Source organism: Gadus chalcogrammus, chromosome 7 (assembly GCF_026213295.1).
Source record: "Gadus chalcogrammus isolate NIFS_2021 chromosome 7, NIFS_Gcha_1.0, whole genome shotgun sequence".
Lineage (NCBI taxonomy): Eukaryota > Metazoa > Chordata > Actinopteri > Gadiformes > Gadidae > Gadus > Gadus chalcogrammus.
The window spans coordinates 3,719,185-3,741,466 of NC_079418.1; the positions used below are offsets into that span (position 1 = coordinate 3,719,185).

Sequence of the window (22,282 nt, forward strand, 5' to 3'; positions counted from 1 at the left end):
ACATTTATATGTCGTTCTTGTAGAACACTACTAAAGAAATACCGTAGGAGCTATTGTGAAGTGGAACGGATCGGTTCATTGGTTAAATCCATGTCAAACGCTCATCCCGCTGTCAGAGTGAAACGATGCGCCAAATCCACACCAACCGGCGATAGTCGTGACCGCAAACGCATCATCCCCGGGGAGAATCCTGCCAGACGGAGTCTCCAAGGTAATGTCAAAATAGGCTATGTTGTGGTCCTACCATTGTAATGAAATCAGATAGTCAGTAATCAGTAATTACATTATATTAAAATTAAACAAGATTGGATGTCTAGTTCCACAAACAATTTCGAAAACTTGTCTGTAGGCCTATAGCCATTTACCACCAACTGCTATTCATGTGTCTCTTTGGAAAACAATGTTATACTGTCCAGAGATGTGTCCACGGAAAGAGCCAAACATGCCAACTTTACAGCGCCGTCAAAGTCCTCTTCAAAACTCGCCATACTGCCTAGTTTTCGAGTTTGAGGGGGAGCACAATACGGTAACGCCAGCAACCGGAAGGGGAGGAGTCGCGGCCAAATCGGCCGCTAAGCAATAGACGCTGTCCACTTCCGTTCAGCCAGACTAATGCGCTGCTGACGCGAGGCTAGAAAGTTCTTGCCTGTTCTTGAAAGGAGACTGATCCAATGCCGCAAATATATTTAAAGGATAAAGTCCCTAGTATGAAAGCCTATTGGCTATGTTGTAGCCTATCCCCAGAATATTATCAGTGAAGTGACGTCTGTCTCCGATCGATGCACAGGGAGAAACTTTAAAATAGCCAAGCACATCGGCAAACCTGACCTTTACATAGGCTAGTAGGCCTACACTTTTTTATCATTGTAATAAAACGCAATTTGGTACACCATTTTAATATGGTAATATAGCCTACTGTGTTGTTTTTTTTGCAAAATGAAAGATAGCCTTTTAAGGAAACGCGACTCGAGCCTATTAATTCCGAAATTTCACCGCATTGAAGGCTATATAGGCTACTGTAACAAGCCCAACACTTGCCTGCTTGCCTTGCAAATCAAAGTTTTCCGACTATTTTTCTTACCTTCTTTCTTAGGTGTTGATGTTACTGAGCTAGAAGTTTAACTTGTTCTGCACATCTCGCGCTGCCAATGCCTGATGTCACTTCTGAGTCAAATCACTCCATCATCTATTTGAAATTCCGTATTCCACGAGTGGTAGGCTACAATGCTGTTTTAAAATATAACTTATACGAAACAAAATAACCCAGGCAGTTTCCTCTACGAGACGTTAAAGCTTCTTCCAATACTGACAGCTGTCTCATAACTTGCAGGTTTGTGGAGACGCGACATGGGACGGATCGTCACTTAATTTAAACTTTTTTGCTTCCGTTAGTGTGTGTGTGCGTATGTGTGTGTGTGATAGAGACAGAGAGGCCAATTTACTGCCTGATGAGAATTGGATTATTTCAAAATGTGCTTGGAAGTAGGTAACGACATTTAACAATGTGTATATAGTTTTGAATTTCGTTGGTTAAACCGCCAACCGCCCGAATTTAATTAAAATATAATTTTTTGTCACGTCACCCGCCCGATCCGCGGTTTAACCGGAGTCCGCGGTTGCAACCGCCAACCGCGCATCTCTAGGAGGCATGTCACATTTTTAAAGCCGCAATTGTATTTAATTAATTAAATATTAAAATATACAATTATTTAGTCATAGTATTATGAGTAGACCATAGCTTTTATTCAATTATTGTTATAACAAGATCTGTATCTGACCATTGACCATCAGCTCGGAAATTCTATGAATGAAATTCGTATTGACGTATGGCACTATATCCCTATAGGGTGCCATGCCGTAATTCCGACGCCTCATTGTTCCGACGTCTCAATGTTCCGAAATATTTCCCATTAGATCGACATGCCACTATTCCGACGGTTCAATGTTCCGAAAAAAAAAAACCATTGGTCCGAAGGTCCGTTAGTCCGACTTTTCGAAAAGGAGGCGCTTTAGGCCGACGGTTCAATATGCCGAATAGGAAAAATAGTTTTATACCTTGCTCGCTCCCTCTCCCTCTCCCTCTCACTCTCTCTCTCTGTCTCCAAAATACAACCTAGGCCTACATATCACGTTCACGATGAATTTTGGAGGGCAAAAAGACAACGCTTCACTTCATTTCGACACGGTGTTGCAGCACCATGGACAGAGAGCGGAGGTCTAATTCTCAACACGGGCACGGGCACGAACACACACACACACACACACACACAGAGTGAGAGAGGGAGCGAGCGAGGTATAAAACTCTTTTTCCTATTCGGTATATTGAACCGTCGGCCTAATGCGCCTCCTTTTTGAAAAGTCGGACTAACGGACCTTTGGACCAATGGGTTTCGTTTTCGGAACATTGAACCGTCGGAATAGTGGCATGTCGATCTAATGGGAAATATTTCAGAACAGTGAGACGTCGGAACAATGAGACGTCGGAATTACGGGCAGGCCCCCCCCTATAATCCCATCTTGAATTTAATAGACCATTCTCGTTGCTTCGAGGAAGTCTGGTGGTGTCCGTATATAATAAATAATAGGCCTATGTTTATTTATTTATTACACGGCTCTTCTCAATGCTGTGGAACGCTCTGTTCACTTGCATGGGCCATTCCGACTTCCGGTGGTGAATTATCTTTTACTTCAGGGCTTAAAGTATTTTTTAAAGTTGTTAAATAAACTAACATCATTACACGGTTACATAAAATAACCTAATCAGCAAAGACAATGGTTTTATAGCCATAATTTAAACGGCATGCTGGTTTCAGCGTCCATAGCAACAATCTACGGAGCCCCTCTGGTGACATCTGGGAAAATAAATAAATCTGTTTGCCCGATTTAGTGACCCGTTTTCCCTACTTAATCATCTGTTTTCCTGATTTAGTGATCTGTTTGCATGTCTTACTAATCTGTGGCCACAATTTAATAAATTGCGGGAACAAGATAATTAATTTGTGGCCACAATTTAATAATTTGTGGGAACAAGATAATTCTTTTGTAGCTGTTAAAGTATTTCGGCATGGTAACTATGAAGTAAAAGGGGGGAATTGTATCCAACACGCGTGGAGGAAAATACCACAGAGCTATCTCCCGGCTCTCAACGGGGCTGCCATATGTTTCTGACCTCAAATCTGACTCCCGCGCTGGATTGTATCAAGTAGGCGTGGCCTATGTGACGTAGGCGTGGCATGTGTGACGCATTGGCTCCGCCCTCCGCACCTGTCTAAAGGTGCTGCCATCTGTGGCTGTAGTAGTAGTTATTGCAGCTTGTGTGTTCAATCTTGCTTCCTAGTGGCTATGTAGGGGTAATGCAGCTTGTGTGTTCGATCCTGCTTCCTAGTGGCTATGTGGGGGCAGCTTATGTGCTTAAAATACATAACAGAAACCATATGAGAGAAGAAATTACTATATACGCCAAAAAATGAGACAGATGGCCAGACTATTGATAATGGCAAAAGCTATAACAACTTTGAAGAGCACCGAAGACCTTGTTATGCCCTGTAACTTTCCGCATGTGATACAGGCAGTTAGATCTGTTGCTGGTTATGATGTCGAAAGCAACTCGTATAAAATCCCATCATTGGCTTTGAAATTGGGACACAGTTTAGCCAAAGTTGCAGGCATTGTGCAATGCAATGCCATCATTGCAAATCGCCCTGCCGTTGCAGAGTCTGCAAAGCAATTTGCCACTCTACATCAGAAAAAGAGGACAAAGTCCATTTCTGCTGCCCCATTCCGAAACCTTCAACAAGCCAAACGGAATAAACCAGAGGTTTTACCCTTTACAGAGGATGTGTCGGTGCTGCACAAGTTTCTTGCGACTGAGCGTGTTAAGCGCTTTGGAAATCTTGCTAAAGTGACTTTGACGCAGGTAGTACTATTTAACAGAAGGCGGGAAGGTGAAGTTTAAAAAATGGAGCTTCAGACTTTCACATCCAGGTATCTTACAGAGCTGAATCCAGACATTGTGAGGGGCCTTACTGACTTTGAGAGGAAGCTTGCAAAGCACTTTGAGAGAGTTGAGATTTGAGGTAAAAGGTCAAGAAAGGTTCCAGTGCTTCTAACAACTGACATGATCGCTGCTATGGACCTCCTCATGAAAAGCAGGAAAGAGTGTCAAGTCCACAAAGAAAATGTGTTCATGTTTGCACAGCCAGGTGTCCTTTCCCATTACAGAGGCTTTGACTGCTTTCGTAAGTATGCAAAGCAATGTGGTGCAAATAACCCAGAGGCACTCACCTCAACAAGATTGTGGAAACAAGTGGCCACTTTGTCCAAACTACTAAATCTGAAAGAAAAAGAAATGGATCAACTTGCCACCTTTCTAGGACATAACATCCGTGTCCATAGAGAATTCTATCGGCTTCCAGAGAGTACCCTTCAGCTTGCAAAAGTCAGCAAACTCTTGATATCAATCGAAAAAGGTAGACTGCCTTACCTGCTGGGGAAAGGGCTTGATGACATTGAGGTAGATTCCTGAAAGTAACATTTTATTTGAAATATAGCTTTTAACCACTTCAAATATAACTATTATAAGTGTTCTTAGTCCTTAATTTAAATAATTTGCCTCAACTGTTTTTTACCCAACCAGATGAAGTAGAAATGAGTGATGATTCCAGCGAAGAAAACGTTGCTGACCTACATCAATGCAAAGGTATCCTGACTTGTATATATGTGGTAATATCTTTAAATTATGTCACATAAATTAACATTTCTTGGGGGATTATCGAAATGATCCTCTATCTGTTTTAAGTAGTAAGTAATTCTACATTCATGATTTTGCATTCAGCTTATGTTTACATCTAAAAATCTAAATTAGTATATAATGTAGAATTGCATTTTGCCTGACACTGAGGTTGTTTACAGTGAATAATACAAGCAAGCAAACGTATCTTCAGAAAGCTCATAGAACAACATCACAATCATTATTACTTTGCAAAGGCTCAAGAACTGAGACTGCTAGGGACCAGACACTTCTGAGGCACACTCCTGAATCAACCACCCTGGACAACATGGAGGGCACTTCCGAGTCAACCACCCTGGACAACATGGAGGGCACTTCCAAGTCAACCACCCTGGACAACATGGAGGGCACACCTGAGTCAACCACCTTGGATAACGTAAACATGAGCAACACACAACCAAGACATGGTAAAATAGTCACATCCCAAGCTTCTTCAAAGTGCTCCAAAAGAAAGCAAGGTTAGTAAGCATTTTGTATTCATTACTTTATTAGAAAAATGTATTGATAACATCCTATAACTAATAACTAGAATCCTTTGTATCATATGTGTATTAGCAGAGCCATTGTTCCATCAGTTGTATTTTGTTCCATTTAGGAAAGCTGTGAAGGTGAGAAGCAAGTGGACAGGTGAGGAAGTGAAAGCTGTTGAGCGGCATTTGCTTAACTTCATGACAAGCTGCAGAATACCTGGTAAAAAGGACTGTGACTCCTGCCTCCAGGCAGAGCCAGTAGCTCTGAAAGACAGAGACTGGGTTGCCATCAAGTACTACGTACACAACAGAAACGTAATAGTCACTCTCCCGTCATTTCTAAGGCTCCTTGGTCTTGTCTATCTCCTGCACCTCTGTTGGGTTCATCCAGAAGTATGACATCTGAGTCCTGTAGGAAGTTTAGGTCAAACGTGTTGACTTCTGGTTCTGTTTCTGGGACTGAATATATATTGTGTCCAGCATTTCCTGTGACCTCTGATGTTGTTGCTTCTTCATCTTTGCTATGATCATGATTCTTAGTGTACAGATACAGTCTCAAGAGCTTGACTTTGTTTTTCTCACACAAGTCATCCACGGTGCAATTTTGATTTACTTCGCCTTGTGAGAAATCAAGAATGCTGCGATGATCACTTTCCAGCATTAGTGACTTGCAGAAATCGTTTGGAAAGAAAAGGGATTCTGCCAATAGTTGAATTTCGCTGACTTTAGTGTATCCGTCTACACTGACATGTCTGGTTCCACCTCCCTTCACAGCCCTCACTTGTTTGAATTCATTTTCGATTTTGTTGAAGTTCATCCATCCAATTTCAACCCTCTTTAATGGTCTTTTTGCATTTTTAGATCCCTGCATTTTCTCAGAAGTCCCCATAATTTTGACTCCCCTGCTATCCGTGGCAGAAGACTTTGCCCTTTCTCCCCCCCCCCCCCCCCATTAATGACACATTTTAAAGCTAAATGATTTAACTATTTAACCACAGGAGAAAGAAGGAGAAAGAAATAAAACTTCAAGTCTCCAACTACAAGTGTTATTTTGCACAAGCAAAAGAAAAAGCACACATTGATAATGATTTATTTTAATATGTTTCTTGTTTTTGTAATGAACTAGTTAAGTAAACAAGTTCTGCATTATAGATAGAAACACATCAGATAACCAACCCTCCCGACCATATCACAATACAATAGGCCTAGATTAAAATGGAATACAATCAGGCAATATAAGGGGCAGCTGTGACTGTTAAGGAACTCTTGTAACATTCTACATGGACCAATTATCAGAGCATTCCACCCCTTCTTTATAGGTCCATGGCTGTTTCCCAATGTGAAGGCTGCAGCCTTGCTAGGACGCGTCCTTGCTAGTCGCGTCCTATGGAGATGAGACTAGTGCTAGCTCGAGTGCTTCCTAGCGTTTGTAACGTTCAGACTTTGGAATGACTGGCTAGTGTGGAAGCGCTTCCGCTGTGTAAACACATGTGCACTTCTGAATAAAACATGGAAGCAATGAAGCTGATCAATATTTATTTGCTGTGGTGTGAGCTGGAGGAGGACTCCGAACGACTTTATTGGCGGAGGGTTGAACGAAGGATGACGATTGCTCTATTGTCGGAGTCTGCCATCAGAATGTCGAGGTATGTGAGCTTTGAATGTCAGAATTGTATTAAATTGTATTGCATTGAATTGTTGCATTGAGAATAGTGCTGCTTTTCATGTGTTTTTGTTGGGGCAACGCATATTCTATTTGAACATGGTTGTTTAGCTGATGGTTTATCAAAATCAGAGTTTATGCTTCATAAGTTTGCGGAAATCTTTTCTGACAGCTAGCCCCGTCAAGTGTCACACGTTTAAATCCCTCTGAACGCCCCCTTGCCTCTCTTTGGGCAGGATGAGTTGGAATCATACAACTATTATTACCAGTGGGGTGGCGGAAGGCTATTGAAATATATGAAAATCCTATTCTTATGACAAACATCTCAAAGAATACTACATGTATGAAAGAATATATATATTATTTACCTATTAATCTATATTTACTCTGTTGTTGCAGGCCATGCATTACTGCCAAAACAAAGCCACCGTGCCAGTGCTGCAGCGCTTCTTCCAGGGAGAGGACACCCGCCCTGATTTCAGGCTTAGCCGGGAGGCTATCTAGGTCCTCCAAACGGAGCGACGGATCGAATGGTGCACAGAATTGCGGAGGAGGTTGTAGCTGTCCGGGGCAGTTTCATCAAGCTGCCATCAAATTATGAGGAGGTCAAGGCCATGGGTGAAGGGTTTGCCCTGCTGGCAGGGCACCCTGCTTTCGCTAAAGCAGCTGGGGCCATCGACGGATCCCACATCTGAATTAAATGTCCTTGCGGCCCTGATGGTCAAGACTTCGTGAACAGGAAGCTGTATCCATCCATGGTGCTGCAGGCAGTCTGTGACCATCAGGGTCGCTTCATTGACACCTTCGTGGGCTTCCCAGGAAGCGTGCATGAAGCACGCATCCTGCGAAATAGTTCAATTTACCTGGCTGGCAATTACCCTCCACCAGGCCATTTCATCTGGGGTGATGGTGGCTATCCATGCCTTACACAGCCGATGGCCCTTATCAGCGGCCACTCAGAGGCATGGCAGAGCAAAGGTTTAAAGGGCAACTTCACCCATTTCACATAAGCTTTGTATTTTTAGAACCCCCCTCATATTTTTGAATGGTCTAGCATCATTCCCTTATTTTCTGGAGAGACTGGAGAGATCCGTATCGATCTCCAACACTTCCTGTTTTCAATGACGCAATATGACGATTTTTGCGTACAAGAAAATAGGAAGTGTAAGAGGGGATGATTCTCGTAACACCGAGATTCCACCGGACGCGTTACGGCAGCGTTACGGCAGCGGCACGTCTTGGGCGCGACTTTGCCCTGCTTGCATTTCCACCGGGCGCGTTACGGCAGCGCAGCGGCAGCCGTATTCACGCAAGATCACGAGATCCCGCGATAATCCGGAACGTACGCGAGACCGCGAGATCCCGTGAAATACCGCGTGTAACGGTACAGCAGAGCCCGTCTCATATTAGACATTCTCTGGTAACAGCTGACTTTGCTTCTCCGACGCTGAAAACTTGATCTGGCCATCTATCCTCAATTTTCTGCTTCTACCATGGGTAAGTTTGCTACTCAGTTTCTATATTCACCTGGTTGTACTTTTTTAATCGTAGTTTCATTATTTCATACTTTGTTGTGCTGTACTGAAACTAATTACATAGTTAATGCTGTTAAAAGTCCAGCTATAAATGATTAAATACATGATTTGTTGCTTTTTGTTTATAAAAACAATAAGTTTCATTCATGATAATTATCATGATAATTATTTCATATGTATTGTTCACATATAGTGCCTTGCAGAAGAAGAACCCTTGCATTCGTCCTCCTACTTGAAGGACTGCAGAGGAGGGGTAGAGGGAGAAGGAGCCGATTCTGGGTTCATCCCCTCAACCAGAAAAGAAGAGAACAAGGCGATTTTCACAATCTGGTGGCTGAACTGAGGCTGGACAGTCAACGCCACCATCAGTATTTCCGAATGAGTGCAGAGCAAATGGACGAACTTCTATCCTTCATCGGCCCTGAAGTGACCAGGCAAACCACTAACTACAGATCTGCCATAGAACCCAAGCAGAGACTGGCTGTGGCACTAAGGTAAACCACAAACAGATTAAATCATAGACCAGAAGCTGGAGAAACATTTGTTAATACTTTTTCAACATAGAAACGTAATAAAATAAATAAGTCACTGCTAAAAAATTAAAGGAAAAGTTTTTCAAAAACAATAATAAAAACGTAAGTACTTAAAAATAGTAAATAAATGTAAAAAGAACAGGCAAACAAGCAACATTTCTATTAAGTGTAGTATGGCCCCATGGCGTTCGGGTCTTCCCAGTTTCCCAGCATTTGTGTGAACGACCCTGTTTGTGGGGGGGGATGAATTGGTAGAAAATGAGTGGGGGGGGTAGGCAACGGTGTTGGAGGAGGAGGTTGAAATTGTGGGGGGTGGGATGTTTGACCCAGAGCGGGGGGAGGTAAAGGTGGAGGTTGGCCTCTTTCGAGGTTGTGAAGAACCGTCAGGATCTCTATTTTGGCCTGTTGCCGTCTGTCCTTGTTCAGGCGGTGCAACATTGGCACAATGCTCAAGGCAAAATAATATGCCTCGTCTCGCTCGTCCTCTGGCACATGCGGTTTGGGCACCGGCTGCTCCAGCAAAGACATCAGCCGGTCCCCAATGCCTGTGTCTGTGTGTCTTTGGCCTTTTCTGGTTTCCCTGGGGGCCTGCGCTGGCGGTCTTGGAATTATGTCTCTGGGGCTACGGGACCTAGAGGCAGACGGTGCCGAGGTTGATGGAGCCGGAGATGTAGGCCTACACTGCTGTTGCAATGAAATACCAGGGGTGCTGGACCGATCCTCAGACCGGTCTGACTGAGGGGTCCCCGACCTTTCCTCATCATGTCCTGGCATATTGCTTCTTGAGCTATATAAAAGAAAAAGTTAGACAAACTAACAATTTCATGAAAAGTATATTTGTTTATGTTTAAGTAATTTATACAGACCTTCTTGGTTGTAGATGGGGCAAAACGAAGGACATGATCGCCGCATATTTCCAGTCCTTCTGTGTGCCACCTGCCGATCCACTTGGCCGATCCACTCTTTTCCGTTTTTTTACAAATGCGTCCCTTAAAACCTTCCATCTTGCTTTACACGTGTCAGCTGAAACAAAGGAGAGACACAGGTGAATGAAAAACTTTCACATCTAACTTATATTTATTTGTTTCCTCCCTCACAGGTACATGGCTTCTGGAGATTCCCTTGTGAATCTGGCATATAGCTACCGCCTGGGGCACACTACAGTCAGGAACTCAGTCCACATGGTGTGTGCTGCCATCGAAAAAACGATGATGGAGAGGTTCCTACCCAGGCCAACACAAGAGACATGGGAGGAAGTGGCTCAAGGCTTCTGGGACAAGTGGAATTTTCCAAACTGCCTGGGAGCAATAGATGGGAAGCATGTGACCATCCAAGCCCCAGCACTGAGTGGGAGTCAGTATTTTAATTATAAGAAAACGTTCTCGATAGTGCTTTTGGCACTTGTGGACTCGAACTACAGGTTCAGGGTCATTCAAGTGGGGGACTTCGGAAGGTCCAGTGATGGCGGCGTATATGCTGGGTCGGCTCTCGGAAGAGGAATGGAGACCAAAACCCTTCATGTCCCACCCAGTACCTCTCTGCCTGGCGCTGCTCACTTGGGTGATGTGCCACATGTCATGGTGGGTGATGCAGCCTTCCCACTGAAGCCGTATCTAATGAGGCCATACCCCGGACATCACCTCACTCACAATAAGAGGGTATTTAACTACCGACTTTCAAGGGCAAGGATGGTGGTTGAGAATGCTTTTGGCATTCTCTCCTCCAGGTGGAGAATCTTGCATCGCAGGATCAACCTGCACCCACAAAATGTGGACACCCTTGTTTTGGCTGCATGCATTCTCCATAACTTCCTGCTCGCCCCGAGAGAGAATGTGAGGTTGCTGGAGGAGGCAGAGCAACAGGGGAGAAACCTGCCAGCAGTACGCAACATGGGAGGAAACAGAGCCTCGAGAGAGGCCTGTAATATCAGGGAGATCTTCTGCACCTATTTCAACTCCCCACAAGGCAGTGTGTCTTGGCAGGACAGGATGGTGTGAAAGTTCTGCAAAAAGTGTGGAAATGTATATATTTGTAAATAGATGTTTTTTTGGTTATTCAAGGCAAGGCAACTTTATTTGTATAGCACTTTTCATACACAAGGCAGACTCAAAGTGCTTCACATATAAACATTGTCATACAATAAAATAAAATAATAGGTAAGTAAAAGAAAAACATGCAAAAAATAGAAAGTTAAAAAAGCTTTTTTAGAAAGTGCAATGTATTTAGATGTTTTTTTTTACATGCTCATGCTTTATTGTTCTATTCTAAAGATGTCATCAATCATTGTGAATAAAACATTTCAAAATGAGTCCGCTGTTCTTTTCATCTTCAACTCTCCTGAAAGTTCACACACTTCCCTCACAGCTAACTATATGATCAGTATTTAACACTGGGTAGTTACATTTTCAATAGGTAGTTATAATAGTATTACATATTTGTATACACCTATAATACGATATATTGATGCACTTCTTATGACAAATGTACTTATTGTAAGTCACTTTGGATAAAAGCGTCTGCTAAATACCCTACATGTAAATGTAATACCATAGCTGTGTGAAATATTTTGTAATGTAGGCTATCTTTTCTTCCAGAAAGTACAAAAGTTTTAAAGTTATTCAGTCAAGTACTTCCAAAGAAAACTAATATTTAAAGTAATTGAAAATGTTCTGTAACTTTGCACTGATCAGGACATATTTTACAGATACACAAAGGTAGATTTTGTACAGTTCATTTAAAGTCACATTTTCATAATCTTAATCAGAATCAAAGCTTTATTTGGCAAATACATTTTCACGTGAGGAATTTGTCTTGGTCTTCAGCGTGCACGATATTTACAAACACTAAACAGTAAACAATAAAGCAGTACTTTGTACTCACCATCCATTCCCAAAACGACTCCAATTAAATTCCACGCTTTGTCCTTCCGGCCATTGTCCTTATAAAAAGGATGTGTGGTTGCATAAATGATTTCGTGCCGCTGAACTTCAACAATGAGCCTCTCGTCGTCCATCTTGCCGACCCTCTGAGACCGTTTGATTGATTGCTTTATAATATGTCCATGATTGATTGACTGCTGACCTGGTGCCACCGGTCATGACGTAATAATGTTGATGTGAAGTTACATGAGCTGAGTATTGTGTTTTATTTAGAAAATTGCCCGGATGCTCTATGGCTTTTACTTTTTCACTTCCTGCCCTGATCGATCTGCTCTGTTGAAATTGACGCGGTTCAGCAGCGGCTCGCGGCAAAAATAGGAATGCTACGGAATGATAGCGCTGCGGCGCGGCACGCCGCTCCTGGGACGCTGCTGAGACGTTCGGCAGCCGCGCCCGGTGGAAATGGTCTCATTGATTAGAGTGGAACCTATCTGTTGCGGTGACCGCGGCCAAGACGTGCCGCTGCCGTAACGTTGCCGTAACGCGTCCGGTGTAATCAGGCCGTAAGACTACAACCACTAGTGGGCACTAGTGGGTCCCACCCCCTAGAGGGGGGTGGGACCCACTGACGCTACAGACCTATTAGAGCAGTGCCAGTGGGTGGGACTTCACCAGCAGAAACTAACAACCACAGCGTCTGAAGCTAAGATAACAGAGGCTGTTGATAAAACTGAAGTACATTGGCGGAGGGTACTGGATCTGACGTAGAAGATGGCTCCATGCAAAAGTTCACCATTTCGAAAGAAATACAAACGAGGACTACCGTTTTTTCCGCATTATAAGGCACACCGGATTATAAGGCGCACCTTTAATGAATGGCCTATTTTAGAACTGTTTTCATATATAGGGCGCACCGGATTATAAGGCGCATAGAATAGAAGATACTGCAGTCAAACGTTTGACTGGGGTTGCGTTATGCATCGACTAGACCGAGCTGTGCTAAAGGGAATGTCAACAAAACAGTCAGATAAAGTCAAACTTTATTAAGCGTTCTGACAACTCCGGTCACTCCCATGGTAACGATGTTCAAACGTTAATGTGCATATTAACAATATCTCATCAATATCTGATCAATATCAATATCTCTTAACAATAAGCTCACTTTTCAGTTCATTCCCCGTCTACGAATCCCTCAAATTCTTGTGTGTCCGAATTGAACAGTTGGGCGAGTACGGCATCCAACATGCCCGGATCCCTCTCGTCATTATCCGAGTCAGTGTCGCTGCTGTTGCCTGGCAGTTCAGTGATTATTCCTGCCTTCGTGAAAGCTTGGACCACAGTTGAGATTGTTATATCAGCCCAGGCATCCACGATCCATTGGCAGATGGTGGCGTAAGTCGCCTGGCGCTGTCTTGGTGACTGGGTGACGTGATGTTCGCCTTCTTGGCCCCGTCCACACGAAGCCGATTTTTTGGGTGAAACCGCATAATGCTACGGCCACACCAAACGTGTGTAACGTGCCTAACTTGACGCTTGATCATTGTGTGTCACAAAAATGGTTCAACGCGCCAACGCGCCTGTGGCTGCGCTGGATTTAGGAGTCGGAGGTAGGAAACCCAAACGCCGCCGTGTTTGGGTGCATGATAGAGTTTAGATCGGGTTAGATTAAATAATCTCGGATATAAATAACAATAATCGGGTTAAATAACTTCACATGGTGTGTCTGGTGTGTTTCCAGCATTCGTAGTGTTGATCAGCAGATAGTCCGCCAAGACGTTGAGGTTGCTTAGCAACCAGAGACGCTGTCCATGCAAGTGAATGGAGCGTTCCCTCTTCGTCATAACTATCAAACCAAACATCCTTCACATTCAACGAGCGAACATGATGAAAGTATAATGCACATTTCTCACTAAAAATGTTTACATAAACGCATTTAATGGCGTAACTATGTTACTATTTCCACCCAGAATAAAGAAAGATGTCGGCCGTATGCTTCTGTGCAAGCGTCACTACTCTCTGCCAGTGACGTCGGGTCAAGCTCCACGCTGATTTGTTCCATTAGTAGATGGAACAAGGAGGTGTCCGATAGGCGGAGATGATCAGCGGGAGTGGCCGCCAGCGAAGCTGTGCATGGTGGGAGTTGTTGTCTTCAATCCACAAGCGCCAAAAAGTCACTTTCTGCCTTTTCTCGGTCAAGACGGCACCAAATTAGAATTTTATTTTATTATTCGACTACATATAGGACCCAATTTCAATACATATTCATGCCTCCACCGGTGAAATGCTCCTTTAACACTCATCACTCTCGGGACCGCTCAATTGTTGAGCGTGCCTTTGGGATGATGAAAACCCGCTTCAGGTGCATCTTTTTAGAGGCACTTGAAGTACATATTGAGTTTGTTCCAAAGGTATATGTAATTCCATAATTATCCATATGTGTCTGTTTAACTTTCTTATTGTACCTTATAATTGTAAAAAAACTTTAATGGATTAACCTAATTATTACACCTTAATTTACATTAACATTCCTGTTAGTCTCTCTAAACCTTTTACTTGTGCAGGTGGTGACTGCGTATGCAGTACTGTACAACATTTGCGTTGGTGTGGGCGATGACCTCCCAGTGGAGGATGGGGCCATGGAGGGAGATGACCCTCCTCCTGAAGGAGAATGTGGCACGGAGTCACAGAGTGGAGCTCCTTGGCGTGCGGCCCTGGCCAATTATGCAGGGGAAAAAAGACAAAGAAAGTGTTGATAAACATGTATTTATTTTTATCGATAATATCTGATCTCATACATGCATACATTACATCCATACCATCCTTCATTCATTCACCCCTCTCAACCAAACGCTCAAGGAGAGAAGAAACGGTCAAACCGCTCCCTTGACTCCACCTCTCTCCTCTCATCCGCCTGCCGCTGATGTAGAATATCCTCCCTCACCAGAAGCAGGAAGGGATCCTCCCTCCCTCATCTCCCTGCTCCGGCCCCTGCTGCGCCCACTGCAACTGCCCCCGATGTGATGACTCTTAGCAAAATGCGTCGTCCTAATTTTTGATACATTATTATTTCAACTATAGGTTATAATCACAGAAGAAAATTTTAATAAAATGGCGGGCGAAGAGGAAGAACTGTGCGAGCAAATACGATTATATAAGCATTTATATGATACTTCTTCACTATTACATTCCAACAAGATTGCTTTGGAGAATGCATGGAGGGAGGTTGCAAGTGCAATGGGAAAATCTGTTGTTAAAGTGAAAACGAACTGGAAAGCTGTCCGGGACAAATACGGAAGAGCGCATAAAAAGTGGGAGGTAGCGTGCAGTAGTGGTGCAGGGCAAATAACGTTCGGCTATCCAAAAGTCGTGACCCAACTTAGCTGGTTGAGCGAGTTCATCAGGCACATGTTAACAGAGTCTAATTTTCCGGTATGTAGGCATGATCAACGTGTGTGTGTGTGTGTGTGTGTGGAGAGAAAGAGAGAGACTATGTTTTCAATGTATTTTGAAATGGTAGGCTATTCACTTGGTCAGGATGTTTGAAAACAGGTGTCTTTCTGTAGGCAGGCAAGGGAGACGATGATGAGGAGGAGGAAAGGCCTAGGCCTAATTTGCAGGTTTATCAGGCAGATCAGGCACCTCTGTCAACCCTCAACCCCGCCTCATCCCTATCCCAATTTCAACTTCTATCTAACCCTCTAACCTCTACCTCTTCCACATCTCACCCTCCCACCACTCTGATGGCTTCTACCTCTACCTCTTCCCTTCTTCCACCCCACCCTCCCACCACCCCGACTGCAGTGGCTTCGACAGTTTCTCAGTCAGTTACCCCACCATCTCATCCCCCTACCCCGACATCATCAGCCTCCTGTGGAGGTAAAAGAAAGAGAAAAAGAGTCAGGCCGAATATGGATCCATGCGAGACTGCCCTCCTCGATAGGCTGCAGGAAATTCGGCAGGAAAGAGAGGAGATGGAGAAGGCGAGAGAAAGGGTGGAAGAGCGGGAGAGAGAGAGGATGAGGGAACGTGATAAGAATGACATTCACGTCTCTTACTAATTACCTGTGCCAATTTATGCGAACCCTTCCACAAGGGCAAAGTGCTATTTGGTGCGCGACATCAAACAGCTGATGCATGATTATGAGCCATTTTAATGATCTTCTTGTCGCCCGATATTCGTTCTATTACTGGCCTTATTTGTTTTAGTGTTTGAATTAATTACGTAATGTTTTGTGTTCACGTTCTGTGTGAAACATAAGTGTTCATGTTCTGTGTGAAACATAAGTTCAGTAGCCTCTTTGAGTGAATGAAATTTGAAAGCTTGAGTGAATGAAAAACGTGTGCGTGTATGGTGGGTCAAGTTTCTGTATTTGATAAATAAACCCCTTTTCTCAAATGTTTCCTACCATATAATTTCTGTGGACATTATGCGCTATAGCTTTGGCTATAGGCCTACACTTAAATAATTCATTCATCTGTCAAGGCAGTAGCTCGTTGTATAAACATTTTATATGGATATGAATTAATGAGTTTGACGTAAACCAAATTAGTTAACTTGTGTAATGTGATAACTAATAAATCAAAAGTCGTGCTTCCAAGTGACCAATGTATATACATTTATTGGTCAGTGCGCATACCCAATCCTAGCACATTGTACTGGGGGGGAAACACGGCAACATCTGACAAAAAATAATCTGCCAGCAGCTCCCTGACAGGAACCGCTCTCTGAGATGGTCTGGCTCTGCCGACCGAACACCGTGGTCCGTCGACCATATTCCGGTCCCCCTCAACATGCTGCCTCCACTCTCCAGGCTGGACCTCTCCGGTGTCAGCGGTCGTATCCACAAAGGAGGCGGGCATGCATCTGGCTCGTTCGGTGGATGCCAGGAAGTTGTGTAGAGCCACGCACGCCTTCACAATCTTCACCGCCTTTTCAGGTTGGCAGTCAATTGGACGGCCAAAAATTTGGAAGCGCGCAGCCAATATGCCAAAGGGATTCTCCACTACGCGTCTCGCCCTGGCCTGTCGGTAGTTGCATATGCGCTTCCTATCCTGCAGGTTAGTACCTAATGAGAAGACAAATAAGTGTCATGCAGGAACACAGAACAGATGACGGAACAGATGACTTGGCTGGCTCCAACTTTACACGGCTTTTGAATAGTAATGGTAAACTGTGCCATTGCGCGCACTGCGTGCCTGCCTGGGTAGGCTAAGCATTTTTTTTCTTTAGACAAATTCATGTATAATTAATTGATGTAATTAAAACAATAAATATGTAAATCTATAATCGAGCTAACACACCAAAAGCCAGCCATACAAGACCTGTGAGCGAATCTTTCTCTGGACATGCAGATTGCTTTAATGTAGCCTGGGGTGTTTTATCCAAGAGACCTGCGTTTATTTCCATCAGCTACAAATTTGTTTTTAATTACCTGCACAGGTCGCATCAGATTATCCTGTGGAAAGGCACCTGGCCTACGATTATATGTTGTCGGGGTGCGAATTATAGGCTCACGGCAACTGAGTAGCCTACAGTGCCATAAGGTTAGATATATTGCACAGCAGGTAAACAGTGCCATTGCTTGTGCCCGGGCATGCATTTTTTTTAGTTTTTCTTTTTTCGTTAGACCGATGTATGATCATCCTTGACAATATTATATATAATATATAATAATCAGTAAACGAGATACAACTATGCCAGCCAAGACCCGTGCGCGCTTTCTTTGTCATTGCTTCTGGGCCTTATTCAAAGGCTACCTGTATTTATTTCCAACAGCTATCAAATATTTGTATTCTCACCTGGATAGGGACGCATCAGGTTCACCTGTAGGGGAAAGGCCTCATCCCCCAGGAAAAAAAAAGGACTGGGCGTTGTGGTGCCTGGTAGGACAGCAGGGGCGGGTAGATTGAGGTCGCCCTCTGCCAGTCTGGATCCAAAGGCACTGCGACCCAAGACACCTCCATCGCTCTCACGCCCGTATGCGCCAACATCTACATAAATAAACCTATAGTTGGCATCAGCAGCAGCCATGAGGGCAATTGAAAAAAAAAACTTTGTAATTATGGAAGTCACTTCCCGATCGTACTGGAGCTCTGACTCTGACATGCTTCTCGTCAATCACCCCGACTGTTACGACCGGCTCAAGGCCACAACACATAGACGGACACCATACTAAGTATGATGCAAAAAGGTGTTTATTTACAACCAAGAAGAAGTACAACACAAACAAAGGCTGGGATCCTGTCAGGAAGTTGAGAGCGAGAGCCGGAGGGAGGATCCACTTTTATAGGCTGCACCCACAGCTTCAAGCAGGTGCCCGCAATCACCACTCAGGAGGCTGTAACTTAAAGAGACATGGCAGACACGTACATCGGGACAGACAAATAAATATTGACACGTAACACCCCCTCCCTTAAGATGACAGCCATGCTGTCAGCATTAACATTCTAGGGCAAATAGCAATAGCTAACAGGATGATCGATACCAGAAGAATCTTCCTGCAGCAGGACAGCACCAGCACCAGTCCCACTTGCATCAACCTCCAAATTAAACGTCACAAACGGAATTTAGGAGATACTGATGACCAGATTTTGACTTCGGTAACGGCAACTCAAATGGCTCCCCCATCACAGGGATGGGATGAAGTGGAGCCGGTGGAATCACTTGGTTTGGTTTCCCAACCACCTGACATGTATGACACGAGTGGCAGTGTCTTGAAACATCTCTTTTTAAACCAGGCCAGAAGAAATGTTTTAATATACGATAGTAAGTTTTAGCTACCCCTAGATGACCAGACAAAACACTATCATGAGCTAAGCTCAATATCTGTTCACGGTAACCAGCAGGGACAACAATCTGATATACAGTATTACACCCACTATCATCAGCTGAAGGAGCCCACTTACGCATGAGAATACCATCTTCCCAGTAGTAAACCACCAGAGGCACCAATCTCATCTTTAGGCAATGCTGCTGCTACACTCTTACACCGGGATCCCACCGGACGCGTACGCGCCGCGGAACGGCTGCGTCCTCTGCCCTGCGTCCATTCCTACCGGGCGCGTAACGGCAGCGTAGCGCTGCCTTGCGAGCCAGCCAGCCAGCCAGTATTCACGCGAGATCACGAGATCACGCGATAATTCTAAACCTAATGTACTCACCTTCCACTCCCAAAACTATTGCAATTAAATGCCACGCTTTGTCCTTTCTGACATTTTCCTTATAAAAAGGATGATTTGGTACATAAATGACTTCATGTTGCTGAACTTCGACGATGGGTCTCTCGTCGTCAATGTTGCCGACCCTCTGAGACCCACCGGTCATGACGTAATAATGTTGATGTGAAGTTACATGAGCTGAGTATTGTGTTTTATTTTGAAAATTGACCGGATGCTCTATGGCTTTTACTTTTCACTTCCTGCCCGGCTCGACCTGCTCTGTCGAAATTGACGCGGTTTAGCAGCGGCTCGCGGCAAAAATAGAATTGGACGGAAAGATAGCGCCGTGGAGCGGCACGCCGCTCCTGGGACGCTGCTGAAACGTTCCGCGGCGCGCCCGGTGGAAATGGTCTCATTGATTATAGTGGAAGCGATCAGCAGCGTGACCGCGGCGCGTACGCCTCCGGTGGAATCTAGCCTTTAGTCAAGGAAGAATCTGCCTTCTGAGCCTCTATCAGCTGCTCCCTGCCAACCTTTAACTGAGTCTCAGACTCATCAGCCAAGGTGACAGGGTGGAACAATGTAACCTCAATAGTCTCACCTACAATGGAATCAGTGGACTGCTTAGCTACAGTTGACTCAGAAGTGGCAGAGGGACCAGCAGACACAATCTCGACAGTTTCTTCACAAGGAACAATAAACGTGTCTGAAAGGTCCTCAACCTTCCTTGACTGAGCGCGAGTCCCAACACAAACAGGAAACACTTTTGGCATCGGAGATAACGGATCACCTTGGTTAACACCCCTAGAGCCAACTGGGTTGTTAACAACAATGGGCTTAGGGAACACCTCCCCACCAGCCAAATCATTACCCAGAATCATGTCCACACCTTCTAAAGGAAGTTCAGGGCGAATTGCCACCGTCACAAGGCCTGTAACCAAGCCAGACTGTAAATAAACATCATGCAATGGGGCTTCAAACCAAGCCAGTCCACACCCCCGCACTAAAGCATTTTCACCGGGAGAGGTTTCTTCAGAGAGGGGCAGTACTCCCTCCACCAACAAAGATTGAGCGGCTGCTGTATCTCTTATGATACGAATCGGGACCAATGTCTCTGACTCCGAGGTGGCCACTAACCCCTTCATCCAGAAAGGTGCAAAAAGATCAGGCTCAATGCTGCCTTCACTGGGCTCACTCCTACCTTTCCCCAACCCAGGCCTATTTTCAGTAAGCTGACTGAGACCATCTTTGGTACCAGGCAGACAGGATACAGAAGCTAGCAATGCCACTGGCTTAGCCTGCTGTATCCTACTAAGAGCATAACAGTCAGCTATTACATGACCAGGCTTTTAACAAAAGAAACAAACTCTCAGAATTTCCAGAGCCAGAACTAGCAGGTTTGGTAGAAAAACCTGAGGAACCAGTACCGTCACTGCCAGCTGTAAAGCGAAGAGGACGAGGAGACGCATGGTTCCTAGCTTCACAAGGGTTATCATTAAAGACGGCTTTGTAAGCGAGGACATATTCATCAGCAAGCACAGCGGCATCCCCAATTCTTGCTACACGCTGCTCACTAAGATAGGTGGCAACTGCTTCAGGAACACAGTTTTTGAATTCTTCCAAAAGTACCAACTCACGAAGTTGCTCTTTAGTCTCAGCTTTTTGAGATGCACACCACCTATTAAACAGAATTTGGCAAATTCTACAAAGGTCTGCTTGTCTTCCCTACGACTACCTCTGAATCGCTGCCTATAGGCCTCTGGGACGAGCTCATAGGCCCGCAAGATGGCTGCTTTAACAATTTCGTAGTCAGCGCATTGTTCAAGTGCTAATGAAGAGTAGACCTCCTGTGCTTTACCTGTTAAGACACACGCATCTTTTCGGCCTCTCCCTGAGGCTGAAAAAGGTGCCAACACTCTGGAAGACATCCTGCGTAGTCCCTGTGCCGAAGAAGGGACGACCCAGCGCTCCAAAAGACTTCAGACCTGTGGGTCTAACGTCACACGTCATGAAAATCTTCGAGAGGATGGTCCTGGAGCATCTCAGGCCCTTGGTGCGTGACTGCCTGGATTCGCTGCAGTTTGCGTACCAGACCGACATCGGCGTGAAAGATGCCATCATCTGCCTGCTTCAAAGAGCTGACACACACTTGGAGAGGCCGCAGAGCATGGTGAGGATCATGTTCTTCGACTTCTCCAGTGCTTTCGACACCGTCCAGCCAGTCCGGCTGGCGGAGAAGCTCCAAGTGATGCAGGTGGATCCTGACATGGTGGCATGGATTACAAACTACCTCACGGATAGGCCGTAGTATTTCTGCGTTTTAATATCCATCCGTCTCGGAGGTCCGAGGACGTTGCCTAGCGACACGCACAAACACGCCCCTTTTCCTCGGACGGCGAACTCGCCATCTCGGTTGTACTCAGTGGTGACCGAGCAAAATTCCGAGACAGAATTCAAGATGGCTGCGCCCATTGTGACTTGAAGTATGAACTGTTTTCATTGTGCTTGGACCACTTTGGTGGTTTAAATGGCAATTTCATCACTCGTATTACTGCAATACCTTATTGCGTCCGTATCTCTGCCTATGGCCTATAGCCTACTTATTTTGGAGCGCCTGGTCCTCTGCCAATGCTACCGCGACAACAGCTTTCCGGGTGGCGTCCATGTTTTCCTCCATGAGCGAAATAATAAAACGCTTGAAGTGTGGGCGTGGCGTCAGATCCGAGATCTGAGTCGGTCCGCAGAAAATACTCGAACGCAGCATCAGTCAGGCTGCGACACTGCTTGTCAGACGTGGTGACAAGCAACACCGGCACACCCCAGGGAACTGTACTTTCACCGTTTTTGTTCTCCCTCTACACCTCAGATTTCTGTTACAACTCCCAGACATGCCACCTGCAGAAGCTTTGTTGGATGCATCACAGACAATAGGGAGGAAGAGTACAGGGAACTAGTTGGGAACTTTATGGGATGCCGTGACTGGAACCACCTTCAGCTCAACACCGAGAAAACCAAGGAGCTGGTGGTGGACTTCCGGCGCACAAAGAGCACCCCAATACCGGTTGCCATAAACGGGGAGGAGGTGGAGATGGTGGACACCTACAAGTTACTTGGGGTGCATCTGACAAATAAACTGGACTTGTCAGACAACTCTACAGGAAGGGACAGAGTAGGCTGTTCCTCCTGAGGAGGCTCAGGTCTTTCATTGTGTGCACTAGGCTACTACGGATGTTCTACCAGTCTGTGGTAGCCAGT

General features: G+C 44.9%; 2 protein-coding genes across 4 annotated transcripts; one reads left to right on the forward strand and one right to left on the reverse strand.

The window, feature by feature from the left end:
* Positions 1–2,613: 2,613 nt before the first annotated feature.
* Positions 2,614–15,711, forward strand: LOC130385835 (uncharacterized). Of its 3 annotated transcripts, XM_056594556.1 has the most exons (7): positions 2,614–4,513; positions 4,637–4,699; positions 4,987–5,247; positions 5,385–6,905; positions 7,322–8,419; positions 8,651–8,951; positions 10,090–15,711. In XM_056594556.1, exons 5-7 carry the CDS (start codon positions 8,416–8,418, stop codon positions 10,985–10,987), a joined length of 1,203 nt encoding a protein of 400 aa, XP_056450531.1. In that variant the 5' UTR covers positions 2,614–4,513; positions 4,637–4,699; positions 4,987–5,247; positions 5,385–6,905; positions 7,322–8,415; the 3' UTR covers positions 10,988–15,711. The 3 variants fall into 3 exon arrangements, with proteins under 3 accessions (XP_056450531.1, XP_056450530.1, XP_056450529.1); XM_056594555.1 differs by having other exon boundaries at positions 4,912–5,247; positions 7,322–8,951; XM_056594554.1 differs by having other exon boundaries at positions 7,322–8,951.
* LOC130385836 (uncharacterized) lies at positions 14,806–20,353 on the reverse strand. The gene is made up of 2 exons (XM_056594557.1): positions 17,669–20,353; positions 14,806–16,935 (listed from the first exon to the last, which is right to left on the reverse strand). Exons 1-2 carry the CDS (start codon positions 17,973–17,975, stop codon positions 16,487–16,489), a joined length of 756 nt encoding a protein of 251 aa, XP_056450532.1. The 5' UTR covers positions 17,976–20,353; the 3' UTR covers positions 14,806–16,486.
* Between the last annotated feature and the right edge of the window lie 1,929 nt (positions 20,354–22,282).